The 19,643-nt window shown below is 38.0% G+C and overlaps 1 protein-coding gene across 1 annotated transcript in view; it reads right to left on the bottom strand.

Annotated features, from left to right (window-relative positions):
• The window catches only part of itgb5 (integrin, beta 5), a 30,875-nt gene extending 11,852 nt beyond the window's left edge, over positions 1-19,023 (bottom strand). Inside the window, exons 1-10 of the mRNA XM_056754797.1 lie at positions 18,503-19,023; positions 18,078-18,163; positions 17,667-17,874; positions 17,332-17,581; positions 16,484-16,652; positions 15,523-15,684; positions 13,260-13,355; positions 13,059-13,148; positions 11,965-12,099; positions 7,517-7,946 (exon numbers count right to left, since the gene is read on the bottom strand). Coding sequence (XP_056610775.1) covers positions 7,517-7,946; positions 11,965-12,099; positions 13,059-13,148; positions 13,260-13,355; positions 15,523-15,684; positions 16,484-16,652; positions 17,332-17,581; positions 17,667-17,874; positions 18,078-18,163; positions 18,503-18,584 — 1,708 coding nt within the window. The 5' untranslated portion in view covers positions 18,585-19,023. The remainder of the gene's footprint in view (positions 1-7,516; positions 7,947-11,964; positions 12,100-13,058; positions 13,149-13,259; positions 13,356-15,522; positions 15,685-16,483; positions 16,653-17,331; positions 17,582-17,666; positions 17,875-18,077; positions 18,164-18,502) is intronic.
• Positions 19,024-19,643: the final 620 nt, after the last annotated feature.

Raw genomic sequence — 19,643 nt, 5'->3', positions numbered from 1 at the left:
CCCACTTTCTATCATGATCAGAGGGATGAGACTTGATACATAAAACATCTTTTTAAAATGGTATATTACTGCATTCAATATTAATTGATAAATAATAATAATGGAAGTTCAACTTCCAAATTGAAATTCTGTCATCATTCACGTATCCTGTGTGATTTTCTTCTACAGAACACAAAAGAAGATCTTTTTTAAAATATCTGACTTCGGTCTCACTTTAGTTTAAGGTCCAATTCTCGGTATAAATATAACATTAACTATGACTTTTGCCTAAGAAAACTATGAATGTGTTGCTTATTAATAGTTACTAAGGTAGTTTTTAGGTTTAGGTATTAGGTAGGATCAGGAAAGTAGAATATGGTCATGTTGAATAAGGGCTTTATAAGTACTAATAAACGGCCAATATGCTAAAAATAGGCATCTAATAGGCAAATAGTTAATAGTCAGAGTTGGTTCCTATACTAAAGTGTTACCCTGACTTCTATTGTACACTGCAAAACATTGTTTTCTTAGTATTTTTGTCTTTTATCCAGTACAAATGCCTAAACATTCTTAAATCAAGATGCATTTTCTTGATGAGCAAAATGAAAATAAATATGGAATTACAGTGAATTTGTGCGTAAACAACCAAAAATTCTGCTAAAGAGGTAGAAAAATAATATTGAATTTAGTGACAAAGAGAAAGGTAAACTTCAATTCAGAATTATTTTAATTTTTTGCTTGTTTTAAGCAAATATTCACTGAACATATTTTTTTGGTCTAAAAACAAGATTTATTTTCTTAGATAATTTTGCTCAAAGAAAATGCATCTTTATTCAAGATTTTTTTGACATTTGCACTGGAAAAAAATACTAAGTAAGAAAGTAATGTTTGCAGTGTATGCAACACAACCAATACGTCATAAGTCAATGTGGACCAATGGTTTTCTCAAAATATCTTCTTTTGTGTTCTGCAGAAGTAAGTCATACAGGCTTGAAATGAATAGAAGGCGAGCAAATAATGACAGATTTTACATTTTGAATGTGAACTATCCCTTTTAAGTACGCAATGTTTTTAAAATATTTTGTGTAAAGGTCTGGTGTGTAAAGAGTGAAAGGGCCTGACTCTGTCAAGACCTAGAAGATTCATAATATAGAGCAGTGGTTCTCAAACTTTTCATCTCAAGTACCACCATTAATAAAAGGTGTGCCCAGTACCACATAATGACCGCTATAGAAAATCACTCAGATTAATAGAAGAGCTGTGAATCTTTACTTGCCTCATGATTATATGCACCTCGTCTTCCAATTCTAATTTATTATTAATAATACAAACACTTTTATTCACATTTTTTATTCAATACAGGAACAGCTGTATATAACAAACAGATATCTAGAGATCATATCATAAATGTGACAGGTGTGTTATAAGGTGGTGATTCTAGGGTCTGTTTTAAGGAAATCTTTCTTGTTTACTTTCTATTAGATTATTAGCGTACCACAGTTTGAGAACCACTGAGATAGAGGAACCGTGGAAGTCAATTTAGTTATTTAGAATGCTAATCCATATCCCTGAAGCCCTGGATCACACACTTTCCATCCGGACAGGGTTTGTACAACTGAGCCTTTCATTTTGCTGACAGAGCACATCTGAGAGATTGAGTCAGGCCTGAAAACTCTACAGGTTATTAAAAGCTAAAGAGTCCATAAACTTTCTGACAAAGGCAGCCTCTATAGAGGCAAACTAGATTTTGCTGGCAAATGTGCTCCTGTTATAAAACAACAGACAGATCAGAGCATGAACAATGCCCAATATAGACTGTGTTTTGGTTATTGTTCTTGACTGCTCTTTTGTAAGTCCAACACTAGAGCATTGCCCTCATCACAGGGCTCAACAACAATGGCCTGGACTAGTGTGAGAGAGTTTCAGGTCATTGGATAGGACTGTCATCGGGCCAATGCAGTATATGAGGTTGTTTTTAAACCTTTGCGAATGACATTTACAAATATTTTCTGTTACATATACTGTTATGAACTGGTAAGTTGTCAAGCTTTGAATAAACTGTGTATAGTATGTTTAGTCTTTGCATGTTATCATCCAACACTTGAACACCCCCGAATCATTCCAGGCAGTTAAGCATTTTAGATTTTTCTATTTGTTTACTTCAGAAATGTTGCCAGGTGATGAGGTCATTTACTGCGGTATGAGAGGATGCAGGGGTGTGGAAAAAGACACTCAGAGAGACGTCAATGCACGACTCATGGTCTGTGTACATTACAAAGATGGGTTGACAGATTATGTGTATTTTTCCAAGAACTAAACAGAACCAGATTCTGGCCTGATTTACAGCATATGTTTGGTATTCAACATACATCATTTAATTTGCTCCATGTGCTCAATGCTCAACTGAGCTTACATCTGAAAAAGCTCTGAAAATTACAACGTGTCTATCAATACTGCCCAGATGGATTGCAAATTTAATAAACCATCATCAAAAATACCAAAGATAATTCCTAACATATTAGATGGTGATATTAGTTTTAGGGTGTATGGGATTTTCTTATGGCTTAAAGTGATAGCTCACCCAAAAATGAAAATACTGATCATTTAATCACCTTTGAGATGTTCCAAACATGTACGGCTTTATTTCTGCAGAACACAAAAGTATATATTTCCTTGGTCCTCATTGACTTGCTGTTTTGTGTCGATACAACAGAAGTCAATAGTGAACATCGGTTTTTGGTTGCCAACATTCTTCAAACTATCTTCTTTTGTTCTCTGCAGAAGAAAGTAGGTCATACAGGTATGAAATGACAAGAATAAAAGACAGAAATTTCATTTTTGGGTGAACTGTCCCTTTAAACGTGTATTGCCCACTTGCACGCCATAGCTGTATGCGTCAAAGCTCATGCACTAAACCAGCTCCAATTCTTGTCTGTACTGTGTTAGTACCTTAATAAGTTGATGTGAAAAATCATGACCCAGAAAAGTAATCCACACAACTCAATTTTTTTATTTACTTTCTAGCGCTACATGCCATTAAAAACAAATGTATGCGTGCTTGTTGTTAACTGCACTAACATGAAAAACAATGTTGAGAATTTACACAAAAAGTCTGGAGTCACTGTATTTCTGGCTCTGAGTGTTGAGCGGCTGGAGAGCAAAAATCAGCAGCAGATGTTCAGCACTACAATACAGAGGTCTCCAGAAAAACAACGCATATTCAAAAGGCTTGGCTTGAGTAGTCAGGCTGTCTTGCACAGGCCTCTTATCAGTCGTCAGATTCCAGGACTTTGACCTTCAAGCAGCTATCAGCACGAGCAAGGCCTTGGTAGTATCGCCTGAACCTCGATACACAGCTGAGACAGAAATATTTTACTGACAAGACAAAGCTTCTCCTTCATCCACAGACAGGCAGAGCTGTAATACTCAACAACACTAAGTAGAAGATGCTGTTCTCCACACCCATCAGAAGTTTTTTCTCTGTTTCTGTACAATCTCATATTACAAAAGACACAATGGGATCTTTGATCCATTGTCTAACAATGGTCTCCACATGTTGTCTCCATTAATTTTGCGCTACTATAAAACAACTATTTTGGGTAAAAGCAGGCAGTGAAGCACTGGATATTTCTCATAACAGTGATGGGTTAATAAGAGTTCAGTCTAGAAAGCAGTTTCAAATGGTGTCTCTATTGAAACTGAGGAAAAACAAAGAGTTTGTTTACTCCAGGTGTATGAACAAAGGGTTATGCTACAGAGACACAATAATAATCACAGGTCTATTGGTAGTTGTTAAGCAGTGTTTACATGAAAAAATGACTTTTAAGTTGTATATTATGTTTCCCTATATATGTAACGTTAAGTATTTTTAGACCACATTCCAAAACACCACATTTTACAAAGTCATTTTACTTTGCAATATGTTTGACAAACCTTATATGTGGAGTAGTTTGTGCCACGGTGACACACGCCTGCCTTTAATGGATGTAAAAATCTCACTTTACGAAAATACCTCGGTTTGAATGCCATGGTACGTTATTTATCGCAGTATTTTAAATGACAAATGATGACTTGGAAACATGCCATAAGCATCCTCTTTTCTTTATCCTCCAAGCATAACCGTTTTCCTGCCCCAAAATGTCTTTCTAAATGAGTAAAGCTCATTCACATCTTGCATTCTCTGTGGTTGACTTTGAATGATTTAATGATCTCTGGTATTCACTAGGGACTGAAAAGTTCAATAGTTTTAATGAACCGGTTCAAATGAGTCATTCGTATGCACCCGACTCGTTCTGAACACAATGTACGTTCATACAGGCGAACTTGCCGTGTACAGTATACGCCGATTTAAGAAATTAAAGAAATTAAACATACGTGAAATACAGGCTGGCTCTAGTTCTGCAACTCTTTTTAGCGCCTCAGTGTGCTGACAACGAAACAGCGACTCCAATGTGCCGTAATGTTGCAACTGCACTTACAAATGACAGTCTGTAATATGCACGCAGAATTTCTTGTGAAGACACCCGACATAATTTTGCAGAGAGCCTGAGGCGGCACTGCATTTGACGGAGGCGGCCGCCTCCCATTTCTCTATGCAGGAAAAACCCTGGAGATATGAGTTATTGGTATGAGATTGGTCAAATGACCTAAAAATCCTTTTTATAAAATAAAATAATTGCACCGAATGGACCTTGCCAATGGCAGCTTCTATTATCTTTTCTAACATCCTCTAATTATAAGTCCAAACTATCGTTTCATAAAGTCATGTGACCACGATAATATTAAGACAAGTGTTGCTATTGCGACAACACATTATCGATAATATTACATCCTTACATAATAGTGCTGTGTGTATTAGATGTCTTTTACGGTGACAGCTGAACTTCAGGGAGGAATATAAAAAGTTGCATAATTGACATAATGCTTTCACTTACACTGGTCAATCGAACCAGGTGTCAAATGCACCCGGATGCGGTTCTATAGGGACAGTGCGAGCCCATAATGACACGCTCACAAATCCCAGTAAGCCTGTAATAAACAGGCACAGGATGAAGCTCAGAAGCTCCACCCCAGTGTTTCCCATTCATTATTTAGACTAGGGTGGATTCGAAACGAACCAAAACATGTTTATGCTTCTCATAACAATATAGCCTATTATTGTGTAGTCTGCACTATACGCAATCTACAATAAAACGCTCACAAAAAAAAGCGCTCATAACACAGCAACACATTGATGAGAACAGCAACTCAGCAATAAAGGATATGCGCTGTGTTAGACAAACAAGTTATTAATCCAAAATGACCTCATATATCCACTCTTCAAAGGAAATGCATGGTGAATTTGTCAGACAACGTTTAAAAATCAGGATTTTAGCAGCAGTTAAAGTAACAGCTGGTTGGATTAAACACGAGATGTTATTGGGTCGTGTTTTGTCACTATTTTATACTCGTCTGACAACAGAACAGATAATATGTGAAAATACTAGCATTCAGTTGTGTTAAAATACAAATGTAACGTGTTCAAAGAGAAGAAGCGAAACAGATTTCAGGTGCCAAAACTAGACCAAACGCAAAGACGACATTATTACGTCATAAATATGCTAATTAGCGTTGTGACGTCACCAGCGCCATTGTGTCTCAAAATCCTGCAGGAAACACTGCCACCCCCAAGGGACTGTGTTACTTTTTCAATGCTTCTTCCTTCTGATCTTTAGTGGGGTCATGTTTACACACCTCACAGCAGAGCAAACAAGCCTACATCCTCATAAACCCAACATTTAAACACTGTAGGAAGATTGAAGAAAACGAGAATGAAGGATTTTGAGAATAATAATTATGACAAAAAGGTTTTTGTATCAGCTTCAGAAAAGGGTCTGGCTGTACATTATCAAGCGTATTATATGGCTACTTACCTCATGAAAAAAATACTGGATATAAAATAATTTGTAATATTTTATTATCTTGTTTGTGATGAATGCAGACATTCCTCAAATAAAACCAGACGTACATAACAACGCCCTTCAGCCATGACTTTTTCACAAAAAAGCATCAGCCTCAAGTGCCTATAATACGAATATTTAATCATAAATATCAATGCAACTTTCAAAAAGTAAAATCACTAATTAAATTGTTCCTGATTGACTGTAAACAGCAACAGAACTTTTATGTTGCCTAGATGGGTTGCTAGGGTTAAGTATACAGTAAACAATACATATGAAATAATGAATAAATAAATACTTCAAATGCAAAGAAGAGATGTATTTTGATGCTTGTGACTGTTCATGATCACAGTGTCGTCCAGGCAACAACGGCCACTTTAGTTTTGCATTATTATGTCCCAATTGGTGCATAGTATACAGTTTTGCTCCGCGCTAAAATACTTCTCTTTTCCCATTACAAAAACAGTACATACTTTTAGTGCATACTAGAAGTAGGCGAATTGGGACGCAGCAACAGAATTATGAGGTGAAGTGGTCTGTGCTTCACTGCGAATAAAGAAGAGCTATTGACCAATCAGAATCGGGGACTGGAATCAGTTCAACACAGTGAACTAACTTCATTGTACTTGCATTAACAAAGATAAAAAAAGATAATTGTTGAAACGTAGTTGCTCAACTAATGTATTAACAACGTACAAACCTATCTTAAAGTGTTACCAACATTTTTTAAATCTCTTTAATATCAAAGAAATCTTGGGAAAAACAAATGTCAGTACACTACTAACATTAACTTTTTTTTAAGAGTGGGTCTTACTTTCCAGCACCAATAGTAACTGTGTTAATATTGTTTCATGGTTTCCTGAACCCTCCAATCATCTGAAATCTGTTGATTTAAGATGTTTGTGCTCTCCTGATAAACGCCAGCCCAGGAACACCACAAGCTACTGAATTCCTCGCTACAATTAAATCCCATCGCAAACCCTGTAACTCAATCTGTATAACAAGCAGCTCTCACCGAGCATGGCCAAATCAAAATGCCACAAAGCACGTTTACAAGGCCCTTAACAAGTGAATGAATCCTGCAGAGAACTCGCTCATCAAAACGGTTGCCTTTTCCCACAGCCATTAATAGCAAGTTTACAAGAATTGTTCCTGTTAATTCAGCATAGCAAAGTGGTGCAATTGTATAATTGTTCAGATTCATTAAGAACTCATTATGGAGTTTTCCATGGCTGGGATAGGCCATATTCTCAGCTCAACCCATGTCACTACAGCTCTCCAAGACTAAAGGACTACAGGCTGCCTGTTCCCAACAAACGGCTATTTTATGCTAGACAGGCAGTTCCTGCCGACTAAAGAAAAAAAACACAGAGCGTTATTATTACTCATAGATCAGCCATTGTGTGTGTAGATAAACGAAATGCAGCCGGTTACAAAGCCTTCACTGTGGCACAGTAGAGATGGGTAGGCAGCCAAAAGCTCTTCAGCAAGATCTGATCCAAAAGACACCACGTACAAATGCTGCAGCTCATTTAAGAGCCCTATAGGCAAGCCAAACCAAAGGCAAGCCAAACTCATATTCTGCACACTCCTCTTACCTGAGCACAGTATTCCCCTGTGTCGGGCACAGGAGAAGTCGTCACATTCGCAGAAGGCCCCGTAGATTTTGCCGAACTCTGACTCGTAGCACAGGCACTGCTTACAGCTGCACTCTCCCCGGCCGCTGCACACCTGCTTGCCCTCGGCTTCACGGCAGGAGCTGAGTTGCTGGTGGTCGACCTTGCCCTCCTCGCATTCGCAGCGTGCTCCGAGGTAGCCGGGCTCGCAGTGGCACATCCCACAGCTGTAGGTGCCGGCGGAGCTGCAGCGGCTACTGTTGAATGTCGTGTAACGTGTGCAGCTGCAGTCGCAGTGGTAATCCACAGAGACCTCCAGACGGTCTTTGAAGCCAACTGGCCTGATGCTGAAACTCTTCCGGGTGCCTTTTGGGGGGCATCCTCGGGCATCGACAGTGACGTTGAAGGAGACCTTAAAGACAAAACAACATATATTAACAATAAATAAATGAATTATTACAGCCCATTTTTTTTTTAAACAAGATAAATCATAAGCATCATAAGCCTCTATCCTTATGAAAACTGCACAAATATTATAGGCTTCATCTAGCCCAGACTGCTAAAATCCATGCAATACTTAAGGATAACTACACCATTTATTAATCCAATGCTTGATCTGTGTCGCGTAGTTTAGCATTGAAAAAGAAATTAGTTTCTGGTGAACTAAAGGGAAACACACAATCAGCAGTTTTTCAATCATTTCTCAAGGAACAAACTTCATCTGTGACCTCTCAGGAGCAGAGAACATGACACCTTTAAAACATGTAGCCTGGTTGTTCTTTAATCCAGAAGAGCCCAGGGGAGAAGACAAAGCCGGACATGTTGAGCCTGAAAACTTTAAAGTAACATTTCAGGTCAGTGAGCCCTCCCTCTCAAAGCTGAACTCTGGGCCACAGCAGGTCATTCTGATGTTGAAAGGTTGGTTTCAACGAAGGATTTGGTTCAAATACCTATGCGTTTTATTTTACAGTAAATGCATGATTTACCATAGTCTGGTAAGTGCCATTTTCAGGATTGTCACACCCATAACGCTCCATATTCCATATAAATAGGCAAATAAAGTAACTATTTTATGTTCTATGAATAAGAATCCCTTCTCCATTTGTTGGGGATAATTGCCACAGGTTTGTGGATTTTAATTCACAGAAATCCAACAAAGTTTTTTGTCCTTTTTCGTCACATCCATTACACATGTTTATTTCCAAAACTTTTGCATATACTAATATTTTACTCTAACTCTATCAACAATGGTTTAGGAAAATATAAAAAAAAATGGTTCAGTAAACTTGTAATAGATACATTCTCTGACTTTTATTATGTCACATCAATAACTTAAAATGTCACATCCAAACGCTGGATTTGGCCAACTCAACAAAAATTATGTTTTTTAATGTGCATTCCTATTAATATCAATCAAACTGCAGAGCTATTATATTAACTCTAATCACAAATAATAATCCTAATTTATAATCTGTTTTTGCAAATAAACTCGAAATGTCCAAGGTTTGTGAGAATCTAATAATAAATGATCTATATTTTTAGAGCATTGTTAAAGGGGTGATATGACAGAGCTAAAATGAATATCATAGTTTGTTTTAATTGTAATGCAATGTGTATACACGATTTAGGGTTAAAAACGCTGTATTTTCCACATACACTGCATGTTTGTATCTCCTCTTTGCCCCGCCTCTCTGAAATGCGCAGATTTTTTTACTAAACTCATCGCTCTGAAAAGCGAGGTGTGCTATGATTGGCCAGCTAACCAGTGCGCAGTGATTGGTCGATTACTGCAACTGTGTGACGGAAATGTAACGCCTCCTACCATATTTGGAATGTCAGGTTCCAAAGCAAATGTACTGACATGTACGCCCACCTTACTTTTCGGCTTTCTTAGTCAAATTATACCACAAACTGACATGGTTTTTCATTTCAACTACGAGCCGCTTCCGCATCCGGTGTGCGACCCCCTTAATACATGCATGGGCAACTTGTAAAACACCAAAGACACAGAAAAACACGTATTCGTGCCATATTAAGCCAACTTTATATATATTTTTTCTGCTTTAAAAATACTCATTGTTGAGCACTCACTTTTTAAATTTGTCACAATGAGATCAAAAATGTTTTTTTCAAAATGATACCCATACAATCTACACATTTCATTCTCAACACGACATAACCACACATGCGGGACAGTGTTTGGTCACAGGAGGGTGAAAGCCAGAAGGGAGGAGTGAGGGATGGGTCAGTACAGAAGTAATTCCTGAATTTGATTAAGAAGGCATGTGAGTCACGAGGATATGGCACTGGTAAGATGAAGGCAGAACAGACACAACCAGAAAATGGTTGGAAAAAAAGAAGGTGGAGTATATTCTCATTTTCCCAAACTGTTATACTATGGGCCTTTTAACTGGACGTTTCTTAAAGAGCAGCAAAACTTCTGAATTGGGCGACAATGAACGAAGTGACCGGTGGATGGAGCTTTACTGACTATGTGTTTGAGCATGCAAGAATGCTATAATGCTAATTGTGGATAATAACATGGACACAAGCTGCCTTCGGCAAAAATACAACTTAACTGCATGCTAGTCATAAACAGTGTTTTGTAATGCCAAATGATTATTATCCCAGCAACAACAAGGCAAGCAGCTTTTTAAATAGTAAACTCATGTGTCTGGAATGATAGAGCGATGCTGTCCCGGCAATGTAATCCAGAGCTTGGTTCTCGGCAGCATTCTCCACAACCTGATTTGCATAATTATTTCAGTGAATTGAATGCTAAATGAACCCAAACAGTACATGCAAATAAACACCACTATCCGTGGCCAGTATTCATTCTTTGCGAATTCATCAGTGAATGGTAAAGAAATTTAAATTACTTCTACAAATTTGCATAAACATCACATTCTGTTCATACACAACAGCAAGCAAGACTTTACAAACCAATCCAAGTCCATCCAAAATTAAACTGATGCTTCCTGGGACATCAGCCAACTTAATATAGGATTAGCCTAACCTGATATGTATAGGATATTTGAGTAGTCTCGAGGGGTCTGAATCCTGCTTCTGTGAAAGGAATCTAAGCTTAACTTTAGAGTCCAGGCTAACGCTCTGTATCTAAGGACCCTGTTTTTCCACAGTTCCTCACCCAAAAAGAACTCTGTGCTATTGTGCGAGGCCATTGAAATTCAGTGGCCGACTCCTGCGAGAGCCAGCTGGAGAACTGTGAGTGACACATGGGATTCTGCTTGGGTTGTGCCCCCCTCCAAAGGAAAGACTGGCACTTGAGCACGGTTTGACAATTCCCCTCGTGGATATTGGATCGGGCTGAGAAAAATGGGGCTTCTCTATTTATTGTGGTTATTTAGTTCTACCCCTCCTCTCTCCCGGGATGATCCATCTCTACATTTAATTAGGCGGAAAGGAAACATTAAAGCAGATACTGAAGAGATCTGGTCGAATCTCTAAGGGTCAGCGAACTGCATGGGGACACGAAAAAAGTAGTTCTGTGAAAGTTTGATAATAAACAGCTCCAATGATAATGGACTAAAGAACCTACGGGAACACTGAGAACTTACAGACTTTATCTAAAAGTCCATAAAACTTCTAAACAGACAATGCTTATATGCCTTTCCATCATAGGAACAACTGCATTTCTAAACATGTGGATAGAGGCTGTTTTAGTTTGATGCATTTGATTGCATCGTTTTTCTGGTTCAAATTCATCAGTTTCTGGTATTAATCAGATTTTTTGTCCCTTGTATGAAACTCCATTTAAAAGGTCCAATATGTACTTTTTTGGAGGATCTATAGGTTGTTTGCACATGACGTCACTGCACTACACGAAGTCTTTAAATGAATAAATAAATAATTGTGATAATATAATGTAACGCTAGACAATGATGAGAGAAAAAAGGATGTTGCGTTAATGACGTTTAATATTTTAACATGTAATCTGAAAAAAATGTATTGCATGCGTAAACGTTGACAGCCCTACTGACGACATCTTAAGACTCGTGTCAGCCAACGTAGTGCTTTCACAGGGAAGGAGTGGAGTGAACTGTTGGTAGCAGTTCGAAACATCACAGATAGATGCCGTTAAATTTAAGCCAAGCTAATGCCCTAATATAAATCTGACATTCTCTCTTCTCTTTCTCCATCATCCTCTTTCACTTCCTGAATAATAGTGAAATCTGCCACTTGTTCCTGAAATTTGCAACATATGCACGAATAAGGCCATTCATGTAAATTTTTCCCATCAAAGGGGCAAAGAAAAACCAAATTAAGTAATACAAAAATAACATGCATATCATCATCATTTTAAAACGGGCTATCATCATACAATCCAAGCTCAGACAGGATTAGGTGTGGTTGAGATTTTGAAATGTAAAAAAACCGCATGCAAGATTTCATAAGTATTGAATACGAACAGTGTCACCAATCTTGAGGTCAGCACACTTGCGGAGGCCAGGCAGGGGTCGCCCGTCTTGGCAGGTGGCAGTGAAGGCCAGATTAAGATCTTCAGGATGATCCCAAACGCTCAGCTCAACTTTTGACCTGATGTTCTAAATGAACAGAAACGACAAAAACAAAGAACAAAAGTCAGTTTTCTAACATTCACTGGAAACAGTTTAGAAAATACTTAAGATATTATTCCAACGTCTAGGAAATACTTGGTATAAAAAAACATGAAATATCTCTATTCTATCAGGTTTTACTGTCCTGGCAAAATCTTGTGGCCAATATCCAGCAGATCCTATATAAATAAAAACATTTGCAATGATTTTTTTACAACATATTGGTCCTTCTTCATTAAAGGGTAAAAATGTCCCAGCTACAAAAAAGCACAAGGTCCACACATGTGTGACAGAAAAAACAACTACAGCCCCAAAACAACATTCCAGCACATTTCCTGGAGCAAAGTTTTTTAATACAGCAAGAAACACAGAGTATCTGATTGCTTCATCATTATCTACAAATACCAGATTACAAAGTTTAGTGTGATTGTAGGCAGACATATTAATAAGATCTGCAATTTCCACATTGACTAAAACACAGGAAATACCTTATTTTAGTTGCTTATGTAAGCAAGTGATCATAGTTTAGTCACAGTTTAGCCTGTACTCCACTAAACTTAGACTCTCAATATAAAGATGCTTCATGTGGTGGTCACATTAACTAGAGAAGGTTTGCTGCTCATTTATATATTTTACTGGGCTGTTCACAGTCCTGTGTTAAAAGCAAACATCTGTGACAGCTGAATGACCCTTCATGTGCTCAACACATTGCTCTCCATGCATTCATCACTATACATCATAGTAGGCGTCAACCTTGAACCCTGAGAGGTGCATACTACACAGTTACAGGTTAGAGAAGCATGAAAAGAAAGCCGTTGGGTCAAAAAGACGAGAAGAAACTATTATCTACTGCTGTTTATTAAAGAGAAAAATTGCAAGAAAGCTGGAATGCAAAAAATGCTATATTAATAAAATAGTAACAGAAATATGTTCACAAAAGGACTTACATTGTATGCATTGACAATTAGCTGAATTATATTTTTAGAGTCTTGGTCCTGAATTTCCACTGTAGTCCCAGGAATCAAAGCAGTTAGGTTCTATGGGTAGAAATTCAAAGATCAGAGAAAACAGAACAAAATACGTATTAGAGCCACTAGCAAACAAAGTTACACAGAGCTCTGGCTTATAATGAAGGTACTGTAAGATACCTTGTAAAGAACATAGTGTCTTTTGGTCACTGCAAAGATGAGGAAAATGTTATTTTCTGCCAGTTTTTCTCCCAGTAGAGCTAGTGACGGATAGTCCTGTAAAGAGATGCATCAATGTCTGTCAGTAAGAAGTTCATTTACTCCCAGTTGCAGCATTTCTGTGAGATGTTTGGGAAAGGAAGTCATTGCTCTTCTGATTCCTCTCCATGATTTCAGCTGTCCTTCCCACCCATTTCCTCTTTGTACAGCTAAACGATTTAGTGTCGATAACCTGTCTGAGAAACCCAGTTTGCATTTCTTTAAAAAGAATGATGAGTGATGTGAACATTTGATTTTACATTTATTAAAGGTTCTTTACAGAACACATCCAGTGCGTCTTTAGGCTTGAATACACTACGATAATTTTGCCCAGATTTTCAGTCGTGACTTATTGCAGAAAGTCATTGCCAGTCTGCAGATTTGATCAGTTAGTACGTTTCTATCTGAAACTTTCAAAAAGTCTGCAAATGAATGACGTCTAGTAAAAAAAAAAAACGGTTCAGATTTTAAAAGTCTTGTTGTGTATTTCAGCCATAATACAATTTTTTTCCTGCGTAGAAAAATTGGAGGTGATCAAATATGTGCCGTCGCAGTCTCTCGCCAAAATTTTGTCGGGTGTCTTCTCAAAAAACACATTTTGTCAACAGACAGAATCAGACTGTCATTTATAACTGCAGTTTCAACTGTTTCGTTATCAGCCCAGTGAGGCGCTGAAGAGTTGCAGTACAAGAGCTAATAGGAGCTATATTTGCTGTGTTTCAGGGTTTTTCATGGTGAATATTGTTAGTTTTGCATCCATATACGTTCAATTTCTTAAAGGATTTCTTAAATGAACATGGTGTACATCATTGCATAATGTTTTAAGCTCTGCAGTTGGCTTGTTGAATCAGCGTTATATACTGTATACCAGTATGAACGCACATTGAGATCAGAACGACTCGTAAACAAATGACTCATTGAACAGATTTGTTTAAACTGTTGAAACTTTTCAGTCATTAGCGAATGTAAAAAAATCTGCAAATCATTCATTGCTCAGTAAACCACAAGAGAACGCAGGATGTCAATAGGCTTTGCAAATTTAGTAAGACTGGTTAATTTAGTTGGCTTTTGTGGGCTGAAAACGATAAAAAGCTGTTAAGTTTAATAAAAGTAATGTTATATATAACTTAATAATTGTCATTTTCATCTAATTTCTGATGTTTTAATATGTAAAGTGTTTGGTTGGGCCACTTAAAAGTACGGTAGGCCTTCATGTGCGTCTGTGTACAAAATAAGGATGGCACCAACTCAGCCTCATTTTGAGCCAGGAAAAACCCTGTTATGATATGTGGCTTTGAAGGTAGTGTCCGACTTGTTGACAGAGTCAATATTTAGAAGAATTTGGTTACGTTAAATTGTCTTTATTTTCCAAGAAAATATTCATATCTCACTCCATCCAGGGTGTATCCTGCCTTGATGCCCGATGACTCCTGAGATAGGCGCAGGCTCCCCGTGACCCAAGGTAGTTCGGATAAGCGGTAGAAAATGGAATGGAATATTCATATCTTATTTACACAGATTTTTGTCCAATCAAATTTTCTCCAGAATGACATTTTTTCCTCTTAAAGTAATAGTTCACCCAAAAATGAAGATAATTGAATATTTCACTCAGTCTAGAGACTTTGTTAACCTGTATCATTATCTTTCTGCTGCAAAACACAAAAGATATTTTGAGAAATGTTTTAATGGGGCCCAATGTTGTTTGGTTACCAACATTCTGGTTACAAATAGTGTTTGTTTGTTTGTTTGCTTGCTATTCGAGTGGTCACTCTTGAAACATTCTGTTGCTTTGGACGAAGCCCACAATGCACTGAAAATTGAGCCCTTCATCTGTTCTTGCACTTCACAAAGATGAAAAAAAATCAATGCCCTTAAAGCCCAAAAGACTTATGAATATCCAAGAGAAAAAACAAGTGCATAAATAAAGCTTCCCATTTAAACAGCAAATTCATACAAAGATGCTACTAATGCTTTGCCCTGCTATTTTCCCTTTTAACTTTTCAAGCGGTCATCATACAGTTACCTCAAACATTTATAACTGTTCAGACAGCTTGAAAAAAGCAACAACAACAAAAACTCGCAGAGAACATTAGTTCATATAGTAGAGTAACATTGGTGTGGTTGGTTTATAGCCATTTACATAGTTGTGATGGAGTTTTGCTGAATAAAATATATGTTCACTTACCATTACGTTTGAAGCGCTGTACTCGTTCTTGTCATTCAGGTGACACTGTCCATCATGAGGCTGCACGAGTCCACCGAGCTTTCCGTCCAAAGCCAAGTGTGGGACGTCATCCGTGGCAAACACCAGAAGATGATTGGCTTCCTTCCTCCAGCCAATCTTCTCCTGCCATGAGTTCAAACTTTTTTATTTCATCAAATTATATCTTGTCTTGCAGCTTACAAGCAACATTCTGATTATTAATATTTTGTTTATTGTTGATCAGCTAAATATTGCACAGTTATATCCTATCTACATGTAGTTGATGGATTTGTTACGGTACAGTTATGTTACATAATAAGGGAAACTTTCAACAGAATATAATATTCTACATTAAGTAATATAATTATCAAAATAATTTAGTGACTATTTGAACTATTTTTACTTAAAAAAAAATTAATGTCGAACCACACAACTATTTAAAATGAACAGAGAAAACATTTGTTGTTTCTAATATCCTCAAAGCATACAAAATACTACTTGTCCTTTATATGGCTCAATAACCGAAAACATGATCCCGCGTTTTAAAAGTGCCAGTCTCAGCAAAACAACTAGAATAAGTGCTAGCACTCAAATAGCATGCATGTATAATGAATAAAAGGACAAAGCTCTGCTCTTTCGTGCAGCACAAGCCACACAGTCTCACTCAAACATCCTGTGATTCTGCCATTTCCGCCTGAGCAAATATTTTTACAGTCCATGACATCATACAACATTTGTGAGTTGCTTTAAGAGCGGCACCTGTATCGCATCCTTATAAGGAATGCATAGCAAAGCACAAAAAATAAGACATGCAATATCATGAGCCATAGTTTCCTTTCTAGAAAGATTTAAAGAGAAGAAAAGGTCTTTCTTTAGGGAGCTGAGGGAGTCAAAGATGCTTAGTGATGAAGCAGCAGTATGCACATGCTGACTGACAGCTTACCTTACACACAGCAGCCTGCAGAATGGCATCAAACCCCCCCTCCGGTGCGTCCCTGTTTCGCGAAACCATCTGCTTTTGCACTTCTTCGTTGAAACGATCCACTTTGTCCGTAAGAGACAAGAGGTGACGGAAACCAAACGTGGGGACACAGTTTGGGAACAGCTTGTATCTATAATAACAAAACCAAATTATGACAATTCTATAATAATCAGAAAATCATCAGAGATATTGTGCTTTATTATAGCTGAAAACAAACATTGAGATCTATTCATATTCTCAGTACATTGATACATGCACAAATACATTTTGACTGTTTTGACTTGTGGCACAGTATGCACTCATGTGCATTAAGTGCATAACCTACATGGTTACTGATGCATGAAAGGCTGTAAAGCACAATAATGGCTCTGCGACATCAGTCTGTTCTTGCACACTTTTAAAATATTACTATTTCATTAGATCAACACGATAACCAAAGGGATAACAACTTTACTAGAAGCTTTCCGATTTAAAAGCAGTTAACTCTGATCTAAACTAGGGTTTTACCTTTAAGGTGTAACATAATTCTGTACAAAATTAGTCTAGAATTATGACATGCCAAGGGCTTCCAGAATCAAATCGTTTATATTTTATTATAGGAAGGGAAAACTTTTTAAGACACACATTCACTTCTACAGATGAGAGTTGCGTGTCCTGATCTAAACAAGTAGTCGTTCCTTCAAATCAATTATTTTCTGTGCATATCTAAGCGTGCTTACAGACAACAGCTATTTAGTCATCAGGAAAGCCCATCACATACATGTGTGAATGTGAGAAACATCACCTAACTGCTGAAATCTCTCGCTTACCCATTGCAAGGGTTGTCCTGGTACTTGGGGGCTGTGTAGGAGAAGGGTGATATGTTCTTATCCACAAAAGAGCCGAACCCAAGACGGAAGTTACTTGTGAGTTTCCTCATTTCTTCCGCCAGTTTGGTGCCCAGGTTGCGAATTGTGTCGAGATCATCCTTCATGGAGAGCGAGAGGTCCATCAAATAGTACAAATCCACAGGGTAGTCTTGCACAGGACGCACTTGTACCTCAAATGAGGTCTGGTCACCTTAAAGAGACAATGGTTATGCAACTATAGGTTTGGAACAGTGACATGACAATTCAAAGCGTACGCAGATATGAGAGATGCATACCAGGCCTTAAGCTGAGCGAGATCTTCTGTGGATATATCTGGACGACATCATACTGGGTCGACCCGGACTGCTTGGAACTTAGGGGTTTGCTCTTCAGGAGAGTTTTGCTACTCTTCGGATTCTCTATGAAAGGTGCATCACACCTTCTTTTGAGTAAATTCTGGCTAAAGTCACATCGTGAGGTGAAGGTTCTCGCTTGTCCAAAGTCCTGAATCAGGAAAAAAGCTTTCAGCAATCTGTCGACATCCAGCTCCAGTTTATTAAAGTGTATTAGAATGACTAACTAGAGATTTAATGGACTGTCGACCTAGACAGCAATTGAACACGCATATGATGTCTAAAACTGTGCTGTCTGGGTTGACAGTTTAGTATGTTTGAAACGACTAATATCAGACAAGCGCGTGCACACACCTCTTGCGCGCACCAGGCGCAGCTCGGGTGAATAAGAAGACATTCCTCACAAGATGTGGCACTACCGCTCATACACACATTAAGACCTAAAAAATGGGAGAACATTCAAAACAGATCAAATCAAGAGTTATGGTATACAGATTTATGCAAAAGTTATGCAAGACTGAACTTCATTCACATTTAGCCATCTACATTCTAGAGAGGACGACACTTTGTGACACGATAAAGTATCAAATCAGAAAAGCACGAGCATAGACAAAATGTGGGTGAAAATTTCACATCTGTTCGTTTGACATAAAGAGTTACTTTTGATCTTAATAGAATAAGGAAATGCGCTTTTTAAAGTCAAATACAGATGTGCCAGTGTCTCCGCTAAGCATTGCACGAACGAGTGTGTAAACTGAAGTGAGTGTGTGTGTACTTACCTTTGACATTGTAAATAAATATTACCATGACTATGCAAGCTAGAAGAGCTGGATGACGTGTGAATGGGCAAAGTTTCCACATCCTTCCTTCCTCGCAAAAACCAACAATCCCGCTCAACGTAAAGGTTTTATCCAAACATCAAGAAACCTCTCAATGTATTCTTAATGGCAATCCTTACTCCTTGCCCGTTCTTCTCTCTGCCCATCTCACCCACTTTGCAGCGGTACATACATGACTGAAGTGAATGTCTCCTGAATCTGGTAAACATACGAGTGAATCCGCACCAACTCGGAACAATAATCCGCACTTGAGGTTTTTTTTACTGTCGTAACGTCACTCTGGTTGTTGTCTGTTGCAGTAGTTCAGACTGAATTGCATCCACCACGACTTCCATCATCAACAGGAGGCATTTTGCTTTTCAGTTTTATGTCATTTATAAACAGTTAAAATAAATCCTCCAGTTGTTTTTTAGCATGGAAATTCAGTAAAGGGTGCCTGCCGCGACCCTCACTTTACTTTAAACTCCGCCCATACTTGGATATGCTGGACGTCTCTTTCACCAGGATTGGCTGGACGTCTCGAGCCAGGATTGGCTAGTTCTAATAGTTACTTCCGAACATCCGATTGGACACTCATATCTTTTTGTTTATATCAAATAATTTGGCGAAAATACAGGGCTTGTTGATATATGATTGGTAATATAAAAACGCAGAATGGAGGCGGTTCCACGACACTTTTTATGTTTGGTTAGAAAATTTCAGACTAGTTCTTTAACCTGATTAATAAGTAAATTTGTATAAGCCAGTGAAATGTCTGTCTATCTATGAAATGCGACCGTGGTTTTCCAGGCCAAATTCAAGCAGCGGAATCGGCTGTCACGTGACCAGCACTAATAACACAGCCACATGTCCCATAGAAAGAAAGAGGTGCAAGAGGAAGCGCTTCTCTTGCCTGAGAGACATTTGTTGGTTTTTAGCAATGATGAGTTGGTTGTCCGTCTACAACAAGACCATTTGTTGTTAGCAGAATACTTGCGCACACAACAGTCTGATATACATAACACAGGTTTCACAGACAAGGCTGAAGACTAGTCCCAGACTACAATAAATTTTGTGCGGTCTCAACTGAAATTAAACTATT

The sequence above is a fragment of the Triplophysa dalaica genome, chromosome 8, assembly GCF_015846415.1.
Source record: "Triplophysa dalaica isolate WHDGS20190420 chromosome 8, ASM1584641v1, whole genome shotgun sequence".
NCBI classification, from domain to species: Eukaryota; Metazoa; Chordata; class Actinopteri; order Cypriniformes; family Nemacheilidae; genus Triplophysa; species Triplophysa dalaica.
The sequence above is the reverse complement of the archived record's forward strand: the minus strand, read 5'-3'. Positions and strand labels throughout refer to the sequence as shown.